Source organism: Neofelis nebulosa, chromosome 8 (genome assembly GCF_028018385.1).
Source record: "Neofelis nebulosa isolate mNeoNeb1 chromosome 8, mNeoNeb1.pri, whole genome shotgun sequence".
Lineage (NCBI taxonomy): Eukaryota > Metazoa > Chordata > Mammalia > Carnivora > Felidae > Neofelis > Neofelis nebulosa.
Window position 1 is genome coordinate 142,446,733 of NC_080789.1, and position 18,856 is coordinate 142,465,588.

Genomic DNA, 18,856 nt, shown 5'->3' on the forward strand with positions numbered 1-18,856 from the left:
AACAACATGTGTAAAGCCCAGTGAGAGGTTCAGATCTGCAGGTGCACACAGCGTACAGACCCCCGCTCTGCCCCTCTGCTCTCCAGGCTATGACGTGTCCAGCTGGTGTTCTGTTAGGTTGGCAAGGGGCGCGTCCCACAGAGCACGTTCCAGGGAACTGAATTCGTGTGTTGAGTCTCCATTGTGTTTGTAGTTTTGTTTTGATTCTGTGTATTTTTCTTTCCTTCCTTGATACTTAAGAAGTTAACGTAAAGGTGGGCGTGTTGTGTTGGCCTGACTTAGCCGATGGGCTGGATTTTCTTGTTGTCTGGCTCATGGAAGGAAGAAGCTCGGTTCTATTCAGTGAATTAAAAACGAATCCGATTTCTGGCTGGCTGACACCCATGTGTGAGAGGCTTTCAGAGTAGATGTGGGCAGATGGCCAGACGGTTTTCTAACAGAACCGCCAAGCTGTTGGCCGTTTCCTTGGCCCGTCCTTGTGACTTCCTTTCTGCAGGAGGCGCCTCCACGTTTTGGAGGAGGGCTGCTCGGGGGCAGATGTGGGCTCTTGACATTGTTGATGGTGCCGCCCGTCCCCAGAAGGCATTCTTGAGCCGCGGTGGTGCAGAGGACATGGTTGACCCGTGTTGGCTGGGCGTTGAGGGTGGCCCTGTGTCGCGTTGTCCTTTGGTTTTCTTTGTGCCGTTCTGCATGGGGTCGGCAGCTCTGCTCAGTGCTGTAACAAATTTTAAAAAAACTAAAGTTTGCATTAATTAGTTTTTTTCAACTTGTTACAGCAGCGAATGGAGCTGCCGTGGTCCGGTGTAGACTGCAGCACAGTGAAGGAGCCCCGGGAAGAGCGCTGCACTCCGGCAACATCGGGGTGTGTGACATCCGAGAAGCCGCGGTCAGAGAGCGGGCGGCCAGCACCGCGGGGAACCGGCCGCTGTTTTACTTTCGCTTCGGTGAGCTCACTCCACTGAGAGAGACCCGGAGGGGGGCCTCCGGGGCCGGCCTCCCCCCTGCCGCCGCCGTGCACACCCAGCGTGGGGGACCGGAGCCGCGTGCAGGCTCAGGCGGGGCTCCGGGCTTGAGCCCCAGCCTCCAGGCGAGCTCCTGTGACTCAGCCAGGGCCCCACCGCCCCTTGGTCACAGAGCTTGTCACGATCCCCGGACCCTGATTGTCCCGCTGCCTCAGGGCCCAGTTCTGAGTCTTTCCTGTGAAAATATAATACCGTGTTTTATAATCCTATTTTCGCAGTTGGAGCACCATTTACAAAACACTAGAGAAAGAAGAATGCGTGACAAATCATAAAATTCTAGTTGAAATGGTTGGTCCTCCGCCACCCTATGTCCCTGGCCTCAGCGAGGGTGTGCTGGGCCATTCTGGCCCTGAGCTCTGCTTGGGGGCGAGTCTGCACTGCAGCACTGTCAGGTTTCCAGAGGGCACCATGCCACTGGGAAATAGGAAAACCGAGCCAGTGATCCTAGAGTGTATACTCAGAGGTAATAAGCCTATTCAGAGGCCGGAGTTACTCCGGTGGGCAATATTTTGAATATGAGAAGCCCCAAATTTGAGTTCAGTGCATCTTTTAGTAGAAAAAGAAAACAAATGTTTGTAAGCTTTAAGTTTACCCTTAGGCTTTAATCCCAAATAAAAGCCATTATTTGAAAATCAGGAAGAAATAGAGAAATGTAATGTTGCGTTGGCCCTAGGGTCTCAGAAGAGGCCTTGGCTGTGGCTCCTGCCCCTCTTCTCTGGACCAGCTTGGGTTCAGAGGCGGGGAGTGGGTGGAGGAGTTGGCTCTAGCCGCGGGGCCCACCTCGCGGTTTACATAAGCCGCGTGCGCCTGACCACAACGTGGGGAGGCAGCACCTGTGTGGGGCCGCTGCTCTGGGTGCCTGGGTCCCCCACCTCCCATGCCCTCAGGGAAGGGAAGGCAGGTCCCCCATGGTTCTAAGCTCGGGGAACCAGGTTCCCTGTCAGTTTTGCAGTTTTCTCTGCTCATCTTTGTTTCTGAGAAACTGCTGGGGTGAGCCGTTGTTCATTATGTGGAACTTTGGGGAAGTAGCATGGAAAGAAGCAGCTTCTCAGAGTGTTATTCCTTGACGAGCTCAGTCTGAGAAGTCATTCTTTTGGGGTAGGATCTCATGAAAAGCATCTTGTTTGTAGTGACCCTAACCCACCCTCTGCTTTTTTACAAGGGGATTTGTGTTTTGATGAACTTTTTTTTTTTTTACACATTATTTTTACTTACCAGAGAAAATATTAACACTTCTGTAAAGTATGCTACAAATATTCCTAAGATGTGGTTTGGGACGCGCAGTTCTGAACCAGAATGGCTTGTGCATCCAGCATCTGAGCCCCGGTGCCAGAGTCCGGGGACTGTGCTCCCTACACAGGCTGCTTCCTGGCCCCGTCTGCCCAGGAGAGAACTGTGTTTCTGAGGAGCAGTGTTGAGCCCTGCCTTAAATCCAGATGAGAAAAAGTGTGCCGGAAGCTAGAAGGAAAGATGAAAATTGTGTGTTTGGTGAAGGGTCAGAAAGAACGCGTTACAGATCATTTGCAAGGAGAAATCTTAAGACGTACTCATTGGGTGCTAGCGCTCCGTTCCGTGGCACCTCTTTCAGCCGTTCCTAACCCTGACGAAACGTAAAAGACGGGAGAAGACTCTGCTCTACCAGTCTCTTCAGGCATATCTTCTATCGCTGAGTCTTCACGGCCCCCGTGACAAGGCCATGGGGACGTAACATAGTAAAATGCCGGTTACCGTGAGTAGTGAAACTTTCTCAAGCACATATAGTTCCTCTTTCTAATAACGTGTATGTTAGCTGGATTTTACTTTCCTTGGGACTGTCCGGGCATATTTCCCAGTGGTGAGTGGTTTATGTGGGTCTGGCCTACTTTGTGCCCAGCCTGCCTTTCCTTCAGTGGCTCAATTATGAGGATTTCCCGTGACTGCGTGGTTGTGGAAATCTGGGTGAATTCTGACAATGAGAACAGGGGGCTGGTCTGTCTGCTGCTTTCCTGCTCCCTGGGAATCGGCCGTGGGACCCGCATGAGTGGCCCCCTCGCAGGGGGGACCTCTCTCGGCTAGGTTAACTGTACCACATTTGCTCCTACCAGAGACGGCAGGTGGCCATGCACAGAGTGTAGCCGGGTCTGGGTCAGGAGGGCCTTGCACACGGCGGTCCCAGCCGCTCTTCAGCTCCACGCACCCGCCTGCTGCTGGACTCTGTCTGACGGCCACCCGTTTCCAAGGCCGGCTTTCTGCGTGTGCCGGTGCCCTCTGTCTGCATCTGCGCATCATTTGAAGCTCATGTCAGGTGTCGCTTCTGCAAGGATCTCTGGTGTTAGAACAGGCCCCTGAACAGCATCCTACTTCTGAAATGATTACGAAGTTGTAGGTTAGTGGCGGTTGAATATGAGATGATTCCACCCCCACCAGGATGAACGAGTAACCATCTGCACGTTACAGGCCATTTGCTGGGGGGCAGGCCACCTATACAACCATGCAGGTAGCAGGCAGGGCCCTGCCCCGTGTCCTCCTGGCCACAGACCACATGTGGCAGCGAAGCAAATGTGTCCGGCAGGTGCTGGTGCTCAGCGGGTCTTGGGGAGCCCAGCTGAGGGCAGAGCTGGCGGCCAGTGTGGTGCTTAGCTCCGTGTGATGCCTCGAACATCCAGACAAATGGACCTGTTAGTGCCGTAGCCGTCTCCTATCTGTGAGCACAGCTCTATTTGATTTCCAGTTCGGGTACATTTAAGTGGTAAACGGTGACACGCAGTGCTCTCCTTGTTTCCATACCTTAGTGGTTAAAGAATAACACGATTTGGGGCCTCTGCACACTAGTTAGTTGAATTGTGTCTTATTGTTATCATGAATCCTGGATTTCAGCTCAACAACCCCGGTGTTGAGAGCTTCAACTGCAGACCCACCATCCTGACGACAGGCCTGTGTGGAGGCAGCTGTATCTGAAACCCAGCTAATGAGGAGTCTGCTGGGTTTGCAGGTTTGTGAAGGAGTCTCCTGCAAGGGGCAGAGCTCCCAGCTTGTGAATTGTGCAATTCATAGTCTCACAGGAGATGAACTTTCTCGTCCTGTGTTGAAGGATATAGACCGGAGTGTTTTGCCATTGTGTTCCAGAGTCAGAGGATCAAGTGTGCCGGTGCTGTGGTCTCCCTGAGACTGGGGGCGGCCGGTTGTGGTTCTTCACACGAACAACTGCTGTGCTTCTCTGGTGCCCGGTGCACGATTTGGCCCAGGCCGTCTTTCTGTAACAGGAGTTAGGGTCTCCCAAAGTGCATCCCTCGGCCCAGAAGCCACATTTGCCTGTCCCAACCTGGGCTTCAGGGGCACAAGCCTGTCCCTGGGGGCCTGCTCAGCCGAGTCATGCTGTGCCATTTGTTGATGATGGGTGGGGTGTAAGCTGCAGGGTTAACTCCCAGAGGAAAAAAAGGGTATTTAAATCAGGTTGCCTGTCTGACTTAGCATGAATTCTTTCCAGATTGACTTGCAGTAGGAAATAAGTTTCTCTCAACTAGAGGTAAACTACCTGTGTCTTGGGGAAGCCATCCATGATCTTCATCTTGGGACACAATTTGTTGCTGTCATTTGCCTGAGAAGTACTCTTGTTTTCTCACACACAGTTGTTGGTTTGGTCAGGTGGACTTCCCATTATGTTTAGTGGTGTTTTACCAGCCGGATTTTTCCTCCCCAGTTATCAGTGGTTACAGCAGCAAAGCCACCCCTGGAGCTTGAGCAGAGCTGGTGGCAGGATCTCTGATCATTCACCGGGGCAGCTGGAGATGCGTCCCCTCTGGAACTGGCTCGTGTGGGTTTTTGCAAAGAGCGTGTGAGGTGTCTGAGAAACGCACATATTTGAAGCCCTGCTCCTGACTTTGCACGCTCCATCCTTCCTGAGCTTCTCTTACCCGATGGGCAGAGGCCGAGAGTTTGGGTGCACTTAAAACTCCCTAAAGTTCCAGATCTTCTGCACTTTTCCACATTATGATATCTAATCAAATTAAAACACATCAACAAGAATATTGCAGCAAATTCATGCTGATTTTTGGCAAGGACTTCTGTTTTGAGGGGTAGAAACAACAGTGGCAGAAACATGATTGTACTGGTTATTTTCTGGCAAAGGCTTGATTGCACTTGTTTTAGAAGTAAGTGCTGTTTTTTGAGAGTATAATTAGATACTAGAAGAGTAGGGGACAACCCAGAAATTGTTCTTGTGCAGACTTGAAATCTGGAAAAGCCCTCAGCAATTTTACCAGGTTCCTGAAGCAGGATCTGTGTGTGTCAGAGCCCCGTGGATGTGGCGGGCTCTGCTAGGTGCTGGGATCCACAGGCACTGTCTGCCAGGGGATAGGGCCAGAGAGGTGTCCGTTCCAGCAAGGGTCCTGGGGGATGTCACAGGTGACCGTGTCCATGTCTGCACCCCAACATACATGGGAGCTGAGGTAGCAGCTGAGGGATTTGTCCAGTTGTGCATGTGGTAAGAGTCAGACCAGAGTCTGGATCAAGGTCTTCTGGTTTTGACTCCCATATACGTTTTTCTTCAAGTCCTCTTCTGTGTATCTTTCATGATTTCTTTTGAAAATATGTTGAAAACCAAGATTTATCAGTGTCTTCTTTCCCTTGCTGTCTGGAAAAGTCTTGATGTTTTCTGGAACATTTGCCATCCTGAATGACCCCGTGTTGTCTACACCACAGGTCTCCTGGCCCATGGCACATGGTGCGTCAGAGTGCTGGAGCCCCGAGGCCCATATTTCCAGGTTACTGTAGGGATTGTTGTGGTTTCTGGTGTCTGGTTGCCTGTAGTGATGACGAATTCACTGGGTGTATTTGTATTTGAGGGTCTGGAATTGGTGGGTTGTTGGAGTGACAGAACTGCGTTGTCAAGAATTTTCTTCAGTGAGTCCTTTGTTCATCATGTGTTGGAAGTGGCGTCGCTGAAGGTCAGGGGCCTGGAGGCCGGGTCCCTCTCTCCCATCCTGGCCACCCCTCTCCTCCCCCCTTAGGCTACTGGGGTTCCTTCCTCTCATGAGTCGTACTTGGCGTCCCTTTGCAACTCTTGAGGAAAACCAAAATCTCATGGTCATGGCTGAACTGAAGCCTTGCAGGAGCCTTGCGAGGACCCGCACATGCTGTGAAAACATCCCATGTTGGTTCAGGAACATCACTGAGCCCCTCCTGCGGGCCAGGGGCCATTCGGCCCAGGGAGGAGAGGAGCCCACAGACATCCTAGCTCCTGACCACAGCCTCCTGAGTAAGAAGATGGAGACCACATTGTTGTCAGATGACCTCATAGCTCTCAGTGGCCTGGATTTAACTCCTGGGCAGCACTGTGTCCTGAGAAGATCACTGGTGGATGAGTAGTCTGGCAGTGAGATCATGAAGGCACTTCTTGGTGGCTTCAAGGTACCAGCTAGATTCAGCCATGTGACAAATGGCCATTGTATCAAGAGCGCAGCACCAAGCAGCACACGGCCTCTGCCACGAGGACCCAGCCACCAGAGCGTTGTTGTGAGCCTGGAGTGCTGGCGGGGTGGATCTCGAGAGGGAGAGAGAGGGAGAGCGAGAGGGAGAGCGAGATCCCTGGTGTGGGGGGGCACCCATCTCAAGGGAAGGGGCAGCTACCCGAGAACATTCACGTGCTACTTGAAAGTGTCGTGGCTGTGTACAGATGGGAAACTGAGGCCCAGGGTCACAGTGATGGGTATCCGAGAGGATGTTGTCTCTGGTGCTCTTTCCCTCAGTTCACGTGGGACCTGATGCTTAGTAAGTGCCCAGGAGATAGCTCCTCTCCATCCCTGTCATTCCCCCCCCCCCTGAGATTTGTGTGTTTCTGGAGGGTTACCCCGCCTCCCATGAGACGGCTCACCTTCCAGTGACGTCTCTCAGATCCGACTCACGCATCCTGTTGTAGGCACTCTGGTTGCTCTGTGCTTTTCCTGAGAGCTCGTTTCCAGTTGTGGTGTGAACATGGGCCCTCGGCTAGTTGTGTGCTGAGCTCTGTGTGTTTGAGTAATGATTCGCGTACTCACTTTATGGAATTCAACAGGAAGGACCCTCAGTTACTACCTCTGGGTCCTCCTGTGGTGACACGTTGGAAATTCTGATTTCAGCTGTAGATTTGACTGATGGCTTCTTCCCGTCAGAACATTACCTTGACAGTACTTCAGATTTCATTCGCAGTGAGGTCAGATTAAAATTAATGGTGGGTATGCACATGCTACGCTAACATTTTAGTTTGTTTTAAATGCTCTGTTGCCAGTGACCTGTTGAAGCTGTTTTTCTTTTATCAAAATAACTCATTCCTTTTAAAACTTGTGCTGTAAGCTGTGAACTTCAGCCTGTGAAGCCTGTAAACGTGCACAGTGTTTGCACGCGAAATTGGTTGAAGACAGATGTGCACCTCTGTGGACAGGCGGGCACTGGTCTGTGTCCCGTGACTGCATTTCCCAGAAGTACGTGGTCACCTGGGGACCCGAGCGGGGTGAAAGTTAATTCCAGGAAGCGTGTTTGAATGCACTAGGTCTGTGGCATGGCTGAAATTGAACGCCAGACTTGAATATATGCATAAATCAGGCACTGTTTGACCTCAGCGGCTTGAATATGCACATTTAGCTCTGCTTCCTGGAACTGCACTAAGGTGTCTGTAAACGGATGAAGTGTCATCCACAGGACGAAAGAGTGGGAGAGTCCATGACAGGGTTTTATGATCTCTGGGGTTGATGACTAGGCTGCCAAGTTTAGCAGGGGGGAGGATGTGACAAGTGACGGTGCTGGTTTCATGGGCACCATGAGAGGGGGAGGGGGTAGGCTTAGCGCCTTGGAACCAGGTGGTCCACGTCTTCCCCACTCCCCCAGAGATGTTCGTTCTCTGGAGAAGTGGAACTGAGAACCTTTGGAGTCGGGGTACCAGGCAGTGCCGAACTGGAGCATGTGCCCTGGAGGGTGAGAAACAGCTTCAGCCCCAAATGACAAATGCTTCTGTGTTGACAGGTGTCTCACAAGACAGGGGACTGGGGAGGGCTCTTCTTTGGGTAAATGGAACAGCTCAGATAAAAGATCTGCTGCAGGTAGATATGGTGATAACCTCACCACAGAAGACACAGGCTTGCAACTCCTTTGGTGGCAGGAAAGAAAAAATTGTGAAAGTAGAGGAGAAAAGAAAAAAACAGATTTTTCATAAAGAATATACCGTCAGAATGACATGTAACTTAAGAACAATACTTGAGAGGTAATGAATGCATATAACTTAAAATTTTTTTTTTTATTTTTTGAGAGAGAGAGAGAATGTGAGCGGGCTGGGGGGCGGGGGTGGTTGGGGAGGCAGAGAGAGAGAGAGAGGGAGACAAGGAATCTGAAGCAGGCTCCAGACTCTCAGCTGTCAGCACAGAGCCTGTTGTGGGGCCTGAATTCAAGAACCACAAGATCATGACCTGAGCTGAAGTTGGAGGCTTAACCGACTGAGCCACCCAGGCGCTCCCACGTAACTTTTAAGTAAATCTATTCATACACATTTTCAAGATTTCAAATTTATACATGATCTTGCTTAGTCTTCTAGGCGAAAGCAAGTTCTGGGAGGCAGGAGTGCTTCCCTGGTGGTTATGCAGCAGGTGTGGACCAGCCAGCTGGGGTTAGAACAGGAGGGGATCCACCAGGAGGGTCTCTAAGGAAAAAGAAAATCAAACTAAGACTGTTACCAGGTTATCAGTGATTGCCCACAGTGAGGAATGCATTGGAAAGATTTTTTCATTTCTGTTGGGATATTTTGAAGGATTTAACAAGTACATTGAAAACCAAGATGATGGAGCCCAAAGATAGATATTAACCCCAGAATAATAAAAGCACGTAAGATTAGAAGGGTATTTGCAACACACTACTGACTCATGATCCTAATAATGGTGTAGTGACGGCTACACTGGTGTGAAGAAGTCATGTATTGTCTAAAATGGGTAATTAAGAGGGATTGTTAAATCCATGCTTATAAATATGGATGTAAATGCCAAGTGACCAATTTTCATTATGACTTAATAGTACTCCTTGATGTCATAAATTCTGTGTATCTCTTTAATGAGAATCCAGAGTAGTTTTTTTAGAAAGATGATTTGTAGACTACAACTGGATGAGGTTTGGTAGCTGTGAACTGTTGTGTCGTCAAGAAGTGTCAATACGCCTGCTAGACGAGGAGCTCACAGAACCTCACCAGGCGACTGTGGGCTGGGTATCTTCCGCACAGTGCTTAACGCAGTTCACCGAGTACAGTTAGTCCGTAGTGAGGTTAACCTAACCTGTCATCTACCACAAACATGCCACCAGGAATTCAGGTGCAGAGGGGTGTGCAAGTCTTGATATCAGGGTTGTGAGTTCAAGCCTCACATTGGGTGTAGATCCTACTTCAAGAAAAAAGAATTGGGGTGCAGAAATCACCAGCATGAGAGAAGTATTAAATCCCTGATGGAAATAACTCTCGCGGAGCCATCGTGGAAAACCATAAATAGTTTCTGATAAAGCTGCTGTCTCTGGTTTACTTTCTCTGCCAGGTTTTGCCTGGTCCTTTTCTGAAGAAGCAACAATTACTGTTTGCTCAGTGCTCAGAATGTCTTTACTTCCGAACTATAATGACGAAATATTTCCCGTCAACTTACTTAGTTTTATCTAGACTGTGCTTCTTGCTGCTCTAGTTCCGAGGTCCAACAGGTATCATGGTTGCCAGATTTAGGTCAGCTTTTGACAGATACCTATCAAGTCGTTTTTATCTGACCATTTTATCATTTTAGGTAATTCATCAAAGCCATATTGAAATAAAAAATTTTCAGCTATTTCACATCAAATGGAATAAGGTTTCAGAGTTAGAAATTTTGAATGAACAAAGATGAAAATTTATGCTCAATCCTGGTACCTGAATTGTGGTGTTAAGATACCCTATAAAATTTATTTCATAGGTAACTTAATGATAAACGTGATTTTAAATTTCCTTGAGAATTAATATAACCCTTCCTGTATGTGTATTACATAAAGAAAATCACAACTTGATTTGTTGGGCTCTAGTTTTCTTACCCATGTTCTAGAGACTTCAGTCTCTTCACATGACCTAATAGACATTTGTGCTGTAAGGGAGGCTGTGCTGGTGTCTGAAGGCTGTAGTGTCGGGGTATGAGCCTGCCCCTGCCCAGGACGCTTCTCCCTTTCCTGTCCGTTGTCCCCAACCCTCCCCACCCCGGCCATGCCCTTGTGAGCTCTAGCTTGGCTGTAGGCATGCAGTGAGTCAGGGCTTTATTCTTCCGAATGATTTACTCTGCAAAGTGGATGAACTTTGGCTGCCAAGTAAAGCCTTATCTTACTTTGCTGTTTCCCTTAACCCAGGGGTGGATCAAGCTTTGCCTCCTGAGCGCCGGGCTCCAGTCACTCCTGCCTCTTCCACTCGCTATCACCGCCGAAGGTCCTCAGGGTCACGAGATGAGCGCTATCGGTCGGGTAAGGCACCGTGCGGCCGTGAGGTCACTGACCCCCTAGTCTGTGATGTGATGCTGAAATGGATAGGTGGGTGGGTGCATGTCTGCAGCAGCCGTGTGGTGACGAGGCAGAGGTGCGGTGTGTTTGAATGTCCTTTGGTTGGTTGTGTGATCATAGCTGGTGACATTGTACCTCATAAACAAATATACCCTCAGGGGTACACATTAAAGCTCAGTAAACAGTGACTCTTTTCACATTCTTATAGATACTGTCTGCTATTTAGAAATCAGTGACAATTGAACAGTAATCTCCCGGGAGACAAATTTTGCCGTTTGGTTTTTATTATCTCGGTTCCTAGTATAATTTTTCATTTTAACCTCAGGATTTGTTTTTCAAAACAGTAGTTTTCAAAAAAGAAAATTCTTAAACTTTTCTATGTTCTCTGTTATTTCTTTTGTATTTTATGGTGCTGTGTCTTAGTAATTCCGTTCTGTTGGAGCCATCACCTGGGTTTGGCTGGCTTGCATTTCTTTCATTAATTTAGCATCAGGAAACTTGCACAGTGATGAATTTTTTAATTATGTTTTGAGAGATTTTTTTCCTGATACCTACATTCCAGTTGCTTTTTCCTGCTTCCCTCACTACAGTTTTTAAGGAAAATTGTCAGGAAGTGTCATTGCTCAGGCCACATGTGGATTGCTAATGACAGCAGTCAAAAGATCATGTTTCTGCTTTACTTTCTATTCAGCAGAGCACTTTGACAGGCTCTGTCTCCCGTGGTTTTTCTAACCAACAGGTGACTTATTGCGCCTTCATGTTGCAGACAAGGAATCCGAGGATACGGCACGAGGCAGCTCAGGCAGTTCACCCTAGGGCTGGGCTGGTCGACCACATAAGGCTCTCGGTTCTGTTTCACGCCTCCTCCCAGTAGTGGGGGTGACAGAACGAACCCTCATCCCCCACCCTTTCCTGTACGGAGCTGTCTCCCTGACATCTTGGCTGTGCTCCTTCCCCGGAGGGAGGAAGAGGTAGGGCAGATCTTAGGGTATCACTGGTCATCATCTGCGGAAGAAGAGTGGGCTTGAAAGGCAGCCAATGCTGAGGGCTGCCCCTTTGCCACACACCCCAGCACGCCTGGATGTGGGGACGGTGTGGGGATGGAATGAAGCGGGAGCTGGTTCTCAACCCCACCTTCTGTTTTCCAGAGATGTGTGAACAGCCAGCATGTGTCAGGAACCCATCCTCATTCTGGTGACCCAGGCCTCTTTCAGATAGCCGGGAGGGTGGAGGCAGGCACACACGGGCTGTCAGCTTTCTATGAAATGCTTCAGCTACCTCACTGTCTTAATGCTACTACGTTAGTATTGTACGTGTGTATACAATACAAGTCATGCGTACAGTAAACACAAGTAGGTTCACATAAACATACACATAGTCACATATAGGGGAGACTCACAGGTATAGACACCCACGTAGACACAGTCACATATACAGTAGACACACAAGTACTGACACATATAGATGCATACAAAGTCACACGTACATGCAGTGGACACAGGTACATACATAGACACACACTCATACACACACCAATGTACATATAACCCCACAAAGTAAATACGTATGTAGATACATGTGTAAACACAGACGCATGTAGACCCACAAACGTAAACACATAGGTACACACATAGATACACACAGTTGCATATGTAGACCCATAGACACACATGTGTAGGCACATGTGTAGACCTGTACACAGACACACACATGTAGACACACATGTGGACACCGACACGCACAGACACATGCGGATGTGTAGACATGTACATGTAGACACACGTTTACTATCACCGGTATCTTCAGTTCTCACAGACTAGTTAAGTGTTCTTTTTTTCCGTCTTCTAGATGGAAACTAGAAGTTCAGGGAGGTATGTGATTGTTAACGATAGCCCAGTGAATAGCTCATCAAAACGGTGCAAGTCTAGCTTTGTCTGGTCTGTTATCTGGCTTCTTACCACATAGAAGACTGCAACTTGTCTTGTTCTCCAGGCTCTAACTTTCTGTGTTAAATTTTTTTTTAATTGGAAATTAAGACATAGCACAGTCTATTTCCTGTGTTACCTCTGTTTCCTAATGAGGAGGGGTGGGGATGATAACCCTAAGTTTACCTGGCATTTGCTAAGGTATATTTTGCTAATCCTCCTGGCTATTGTAGGAGACAGGCGAGGTGCTGCTTGCCTCATTGTTTTTCTTTTCAAAGAGAAAAGAAAACCTCTGTCATTGAAAGAGGTTGACAAAGTAGGAAACGGTGCTGCCTTGGCCTCAGGTGCATTTCCGTGAGCCTGTGTAGGGAGAGTGGAGTAGATGTGGGAGGGAAGCGTGGGTGGAGGGTGGTAGTGGAGGAAACTGCACCTGTCTCCATCCGGGCCACCTGGAGCCCTCCTTCGGAATCTCTGCTCACATCAGACAGCATCCCCATGAGGTGGTGTAACACCTGCTGTGCTTGGTGTCTGCCCTTTCCAGTTAGAACCCAGACTCGGGAATGAGCTCAGAGCTCAGCCTGCTTTGGGCAAAGGAGCTCACAGTCCAAGGGAAGAGCTGGACCAGTGACCTAGTGTTAGCTGGTGACACTCCTCTGCTCTGTATTCCTGTAGCTTCCGTCGGTCTGAGAGTAAGATTCGCATCTACCGTGTGTGTGGTCTGGGTTCCCATTATTCCCTGGTCTTTCATATCATCCTCTTCCCACAGCTCTGCTGGCTTCTGGATGTTTCTTGAGCACCTGATTGCTATGGGGCCTTTCACTCCCTGCTCCTGCTGCCTAGAATGTCCTCTCATGTATATACATTGCTTGTTACCTTTCCATCAGATCTGTGCTCAAGGGTTACTGCTTTTGTGAGGCATTCCCTGACCACCCTGTTAAAATGGTAAGAAACGGTATCCCTACCTTGTGTGTAGTCCCTACCCTTCCCCTCCTGATTTCATGTGTGTCCATTGAGTTACCAACCCCAGCACTATCAGCCATCTGTCTTCCTGCCTACCTGCCTGTCATCTGTCCATCTATCTGTCATTTTGCTACCTATGTTAGTAATCTGTGTACCAATTTATCCACCTGTCTGTCTACCGTGGGAATGTAAGGCTCACAAAGACCGGGGTCTTTTTTGTTTGTTCATTCATGTATGGCAAGCATCGAAAATGGTGCCTAGTTAATAGTACTGGAAGGAAGGAAGGTGAAGGAGCATAGCACATTTGGGGAAAAGCAAGAAGTTAGGTGGGATGGCCAGATTTTAAGATCTGTTGTGTACTGTGCCTGAGAACTTAGACATTATATTGAAGATGACAGGGTACTCCTTGAAGATTTTATGCAAAGGCACAAGAGGAGAGGATTTAGGGTTTGGGAAGGACTTTGGCAGCTTTATGGCCTGTGGATTGCATGTAGAGGAATTGGAAAAACTCTGAGATTGATGCACGTTTAGGAGAGGCATCCATGCCAGTGAGATCTGACATCTGTTTAGAAGGTGACAGCAACAGGACCTTGAGGCTGGGTCAGCCTGGGGCACGTGAGGTGGGAATTCCTGGTGACTGGTGCCCTCCAGCTGTGTGGGTGATGGTCTCCAGTTCTGCTTTAGAGGATTAAGGTTTTTGTAAGTTAAAGATGGTGGGATTTGTCCTGCTGTTCACTTACTGTGTAAAGAATACTATGAAAATGTTATTCCTTATAGACTTCTAATTTTTTAAAATTCATACTACTGTCAATTTTGAATAAATAATAACTGCTTAATTTACATATAGGGGAAACCTATCCAGAAGCTCTTCGCATGTGCTTGTGAATCTCAGCGGGGTTCATCAGGACTGTCATCGCCTATGACCCACACAGAGCACCTCCCCAAGTGTCTCGTGGTGGCCACCCTGGAGGAGTGCTCGTGAGGGCTCGTGGGTCACGATTCAGCCCATTTGATGGTCTCACTCATGACCTTATTCTCTGCTATTTCCTGTTGTTAAAATAGACTAGTCATGAGTTTTCTTAATTTAGACATTTCACTAATACGCTGTAAGTTACTTTCTCTTACAGTATATATTCACATATCATTTTTTAAAATATGATGTGAAACTTTAAGAGCTTATTGTGGTCTGTGGCCAGTGTACAGGTATCAGGATTTTCTGGTTTGTTTTTTTCCTGAGCCAGCTTGGAAGATTTAAGAGACTCAAAAGAAAAAGTTTTGTGGCCCTCAGGAGATTTTGTTTTCTAAAATTCTTAGACCACTCAGCTTGCAGCAGAGGTACTTTGGATGCTTTAGTGATCAAATGACGTCAACCAAGAAGTAATTCTATTATCTCATTGATAATTGCCCTAATTAACACTCAATCCAGTCAACCACATAGCCTCAAATTTAATCTCTCTTGGCTATACTTTTCCATTTCATTTCCAAACCCATGGTCTTCCATTGTAATGAAGTCCTACTGGAATTCTTTATAGTAGTGTGTACCTCTCCTCTTTTTAAAATAACTTTATTTGGAAACTTAAATTTGATTTGGAAAGTGAATGAATGCATGAATGAACAAACAGGCATTTCCTGAGTACCTAGAAAATGTCAAACTCTGTATTAGGAACTCTGTTACTTTTACTGAATAAGTCTAGGTTGGAGCTTAAAGGGAGTTTAGCTGTTTTTTTACACCCTTTTCCCCCATCCAGGAGTCCTAGAAAAAACTTGAAGATTTGTGTTGTTTCTATTCCTACCAGGACCAGCTAGGGTACATTAAAATAAACATGGAGCATACAGTTTCCTACTGTAGTATGTTTAAAATGACGGTTTTGTCTCTTGGTGAGCTGACACACAGCTTTAAAAAGCACATCCCAGTTCACATGTGTGCATGGACCAGAGAGGTTGCCTTCCAGGGGCCCGACACTCTGGGTGGAACACCACAGAGCCCTGTCTCCCTCCTGCGCAGCAGACTGAGACAGGTCCAGGGACCCAGGGGGACACCCACCCTCCAGGGACATCTGTGAGGTCAGACTGTTGCCAGAGTAACACTGTCACATGATCTGCTGTGTCCACACCCATCCCCTCCTGGTCGTACGTGGATTGTCCTGAGGCTGCTGGACACGCGCTGCGTTCTGACAGTTGGTGCAGATGGTGATTGTGAAATCTCACATTTTAAAAAGTTTTTCAGTTTACTTTCTAATACAGTAAACATCAAGACGTCAGTCCTATAAACAAAAGCTTTTAAAATGTTTTCGCCCCTTTTTAACAGTTTAAAAAACGTCCTTTGAGTCTAAGAGTTTGAGAACCACTGCTATGTGGTAAAAATGAAATTCCTCTTTCAAACTTGAGAGATGATATGAACTACAAACTTCCACGTGCGAACCCCTTCCCGAGGCTGGCTGTGCGCTGCTGACGGTTTGCAGTCTGACTTACTCCAGTGTTCAGTTGCTGGTGTCCTGGCCCCCGTTCAACACGTGTGCAAACAGTTTCGCGTGCTGCGCTTTTGCTGTGCACTGTCGGTGAGCCAAGAATACAGAACACACTGTATTTGCTTCCACAGAGTGTGTTTACCCCGTAGTGAGTCCTTCCTTGACATTACAGTTTAATTTCCTACATGGAGAAGGTCTTCCTTCTCTAGTCAGCTTGAATTCACTGATTTTAACATGCTGCCTGACTCTGAGATCCGATTCTGTCTGAAATAAGTTTTGTCATTATTTAGTATACATCAGAACATATTTTGCACAGCAGAGTAAGAGTAGAAGGCACTAAATCAGACCGCATACCTGGTTCAGTATTCCCCGTGAAAGACAGGCCCAGCTGTGTCCAACTGCACCACACAGTGTGGTAGCCAGTACCCACATGGGACCTCTCTTCTGCTTCGCCAGCCGTATTTAAGACCAGCGGCTGCTCCACTGGGCAGTGCAGGCGTAGAAAACTGCCACAGCAGAAGGTGTCATCCCACGGAGCCACACTAGAACCACGGCTGTGAGAGACTTAGAAGATGGAAGATGTGGTTGAAGACAGACCATGAAGGCCTATTTGTCCAAAACTAATGAAAACGAACTCATTTTTGATGTCTGGGCCTGGTCATTTTAACAGAAAATGACAGTCAGATTTGCATGTTGGAAATGTCCGTGTGTAGCAGGTAGTGTGGGATAGGTTGGTTGAATTGGGGTGGGTTCCTGTCTGAAAGCAGGGAGACGTTAAGAGGCTATTGTATTTCAGGTGAAAGAATAGTCAAAATTTGTTGGGTACAGCGAAGTGTTACCTAGAAATTGATAGCCTAAAATATTTACATTAGGTAATATGAAATCCTGGAAAGTGAAGAAATAAGGATTTAACTTAAGTTGGAAAAGGAAGATTAAGTCCCGGAGAAATGAGAAATAACAGAGTAAAATGGAGTAGAGGAGATCGTTTCGGCTTCCATGACAGCATGCACACTTCACATGGATCTGTACAAGAAAGAAGCTTAGCAAATGGAAAACCAGCACCCCTGTTTGGTCTGTCAGCAAAATGAAGTCACAGGGAAAACTAGGGGTGGGCCTTGGAAGCAGAGAGATGGACAACCTGGAAAGAATGGAAGGGCAATGCCAGAAGTCAGAGACAACTGTAACAGCGATGATGAATGGGCTCATCAGTAGACCGCAAGTGGCGGGGTCAGAAATTCGGATCTACATAAAGGAGGAATGTTAGAGAAGGGTTACGCGAAGATGAAGTAGAATCTGTTATTTTTACAAATCAGAGTAATAATAGGAACAGTGTGCTGGGTGCAGATGCATGAGTGACATGAACGGTAGTGATGTTATAGGGGGCAGGAGGGAGGAGTTGAGAGTGCTCTGTTATAAAACATCTGTACTACCCTTGAAGTCTTAGAGTGCTGTTTGAAAGCGGACTTGGGTTATTTATAAATGCACACTGTGAATTTAAGGGCAACTACATAATAAAGTAAAAAAAATGAAGTATAATTGATATGCCCAGAGAGGAGTAAAAGTCAGATCATAGATAACATCCAATTAAAACTGGAAAGGGCAGAAAAAGAGTAGAAGACAAAGAATAAGTGCAATAAGTAGGTAAGAGTAACAACCTGTTAAACGGTAACCCAAACATACAAATCACTTTAAATGTCATTGACCTACCTGCTCCACTTACACCTTCAGAGTAGACAAACCCACTGTATGTGGTCTATAAGAAATGCCCTTTAAATGTAAAGACCTAGGGGGCGCCTGGGTGGCGCAGTCGGTTAAGCGTCCGACTTCAGCCAGGTCACGATCTCGCGGTCCGTGAGTTCGAGCCCCGCGTCGGGCTCTGGGCTGATGGCTCGGAGCCTGGAGCCTGCTTCCGATTCTGTGTCTCCCTCTCTCTCTGCCCCTCCCCCGTTCATGCTCTGTCTCTCTCTGTCCCAAAAATAAATAAATAAAAAAAATAAATAAATAAAAAAATAAATGTAAAGACCTAGGTTGAAAGTGAAGACACGGAGAAAGATACACCATGCTCACACTGATATTTTTTTAATATTTGTTTATTTTTGAGAGTACGAGTGGGGGAGGGGCAGAGAGAGAGAGGGAGACAAGGAATCCGAAGCAGGCTCCAGGCTCTGAGCTGTCAGCACAGAGCCCGACGCGGGGCTCAAACTCACGAGACGTGAGATCGTGAGATCGTGACCTGAGCCGAAGTCGGACACCCAACTGACTGAGCAACCCAGGTGCTCCGCATGCTAACACTAATTTTTAAAAAAGCTGGAATAGCTACATTTTCTTATGGAGCCGACTTAAGAGCAAGAAAAGTTATCAGGCATTACATGTGATAAAGAAGTTGATTCTCTAAGAAGACATAGTTCTTAATGTATACCTGCCTTACTAAAATATCACGATACATGAGGCAGGAACCGTAAGTCTGCAGGCATAAATAGACAAACCCATGGCTACAGTGAAGACTTCAGCATCTCTGTATCCGGGTGGACAGACCCAACGGGCAGCAGTTCAGTGAGGACATGGTTGAACTGAAGAGTTCAGTGGGATCAGCTGCATTTGATTGATGTTGGGAGTGTGTTCCATGCAACAACAGCAGAGTACGCATCCCCAAGCTCACACGGAACAGTCACCAAAATAGACCACATGCTGGGCCATACAACACACCTTAAATGGAAGGGAACAGGAATAAAAATATTCTTGCAGACCACAGTGGACTTATCCTAAAAATTTCTGACCCATAACTGGAGAACTCCCACTTTCTTGGAGAGTAGACAGCACTTTTCTGAATAATACACAGATCAAAGAAGCCTAAGAAATTTGGAAAATACTTTGAACTAAAAAAGAGAAAATAAAGGTGATCAAAATTTGCGGGATGCAACAAAACTCATGATCTCACAGTCCGCGAGTTCAAGCCCCACGTCGGGCTCTGTGCTGACAGCTCGGAGCCTGG

The 18,856-nt window shown here is 47.4% G+C and overlaps 1 protein-coding gene across 11 annotated transcripts in view; it reads left to right on the forward strand.

The window, feature by feature from the left end:
- DIP2C (disco interacting protein 2 homolog C) overlaps window positions 1-18,856 on the forward strand; it is a 416,980-nt gene that overhangs the window by 207,657 nt on the left and 190,467 nt on the right. For 6 of the 11 annotated variants that reach the window (XM_058682050.1, XM_058682058.1, XM_058682053.1 and 3 more), the window contains exons 3-4: window positions 777-944; window positions 10,365-10,475. In XM_058682050.1, the coding sequence (XP_058538033.1) occupies window positions 777-944; window positions 10,365-10,475 (279 nt within the window). Of the gene's footprint in view, window positions 1-776; window positions 945-9,120; window positions 9,326-10,364; window positions 10,476-18,856 lie in introns of those variants that run through there. The other 5 variants (XM_058682054.1, XM_058682056.1, XM_058682055.1 and 2 more) reach the window with 3 other exon arrangements.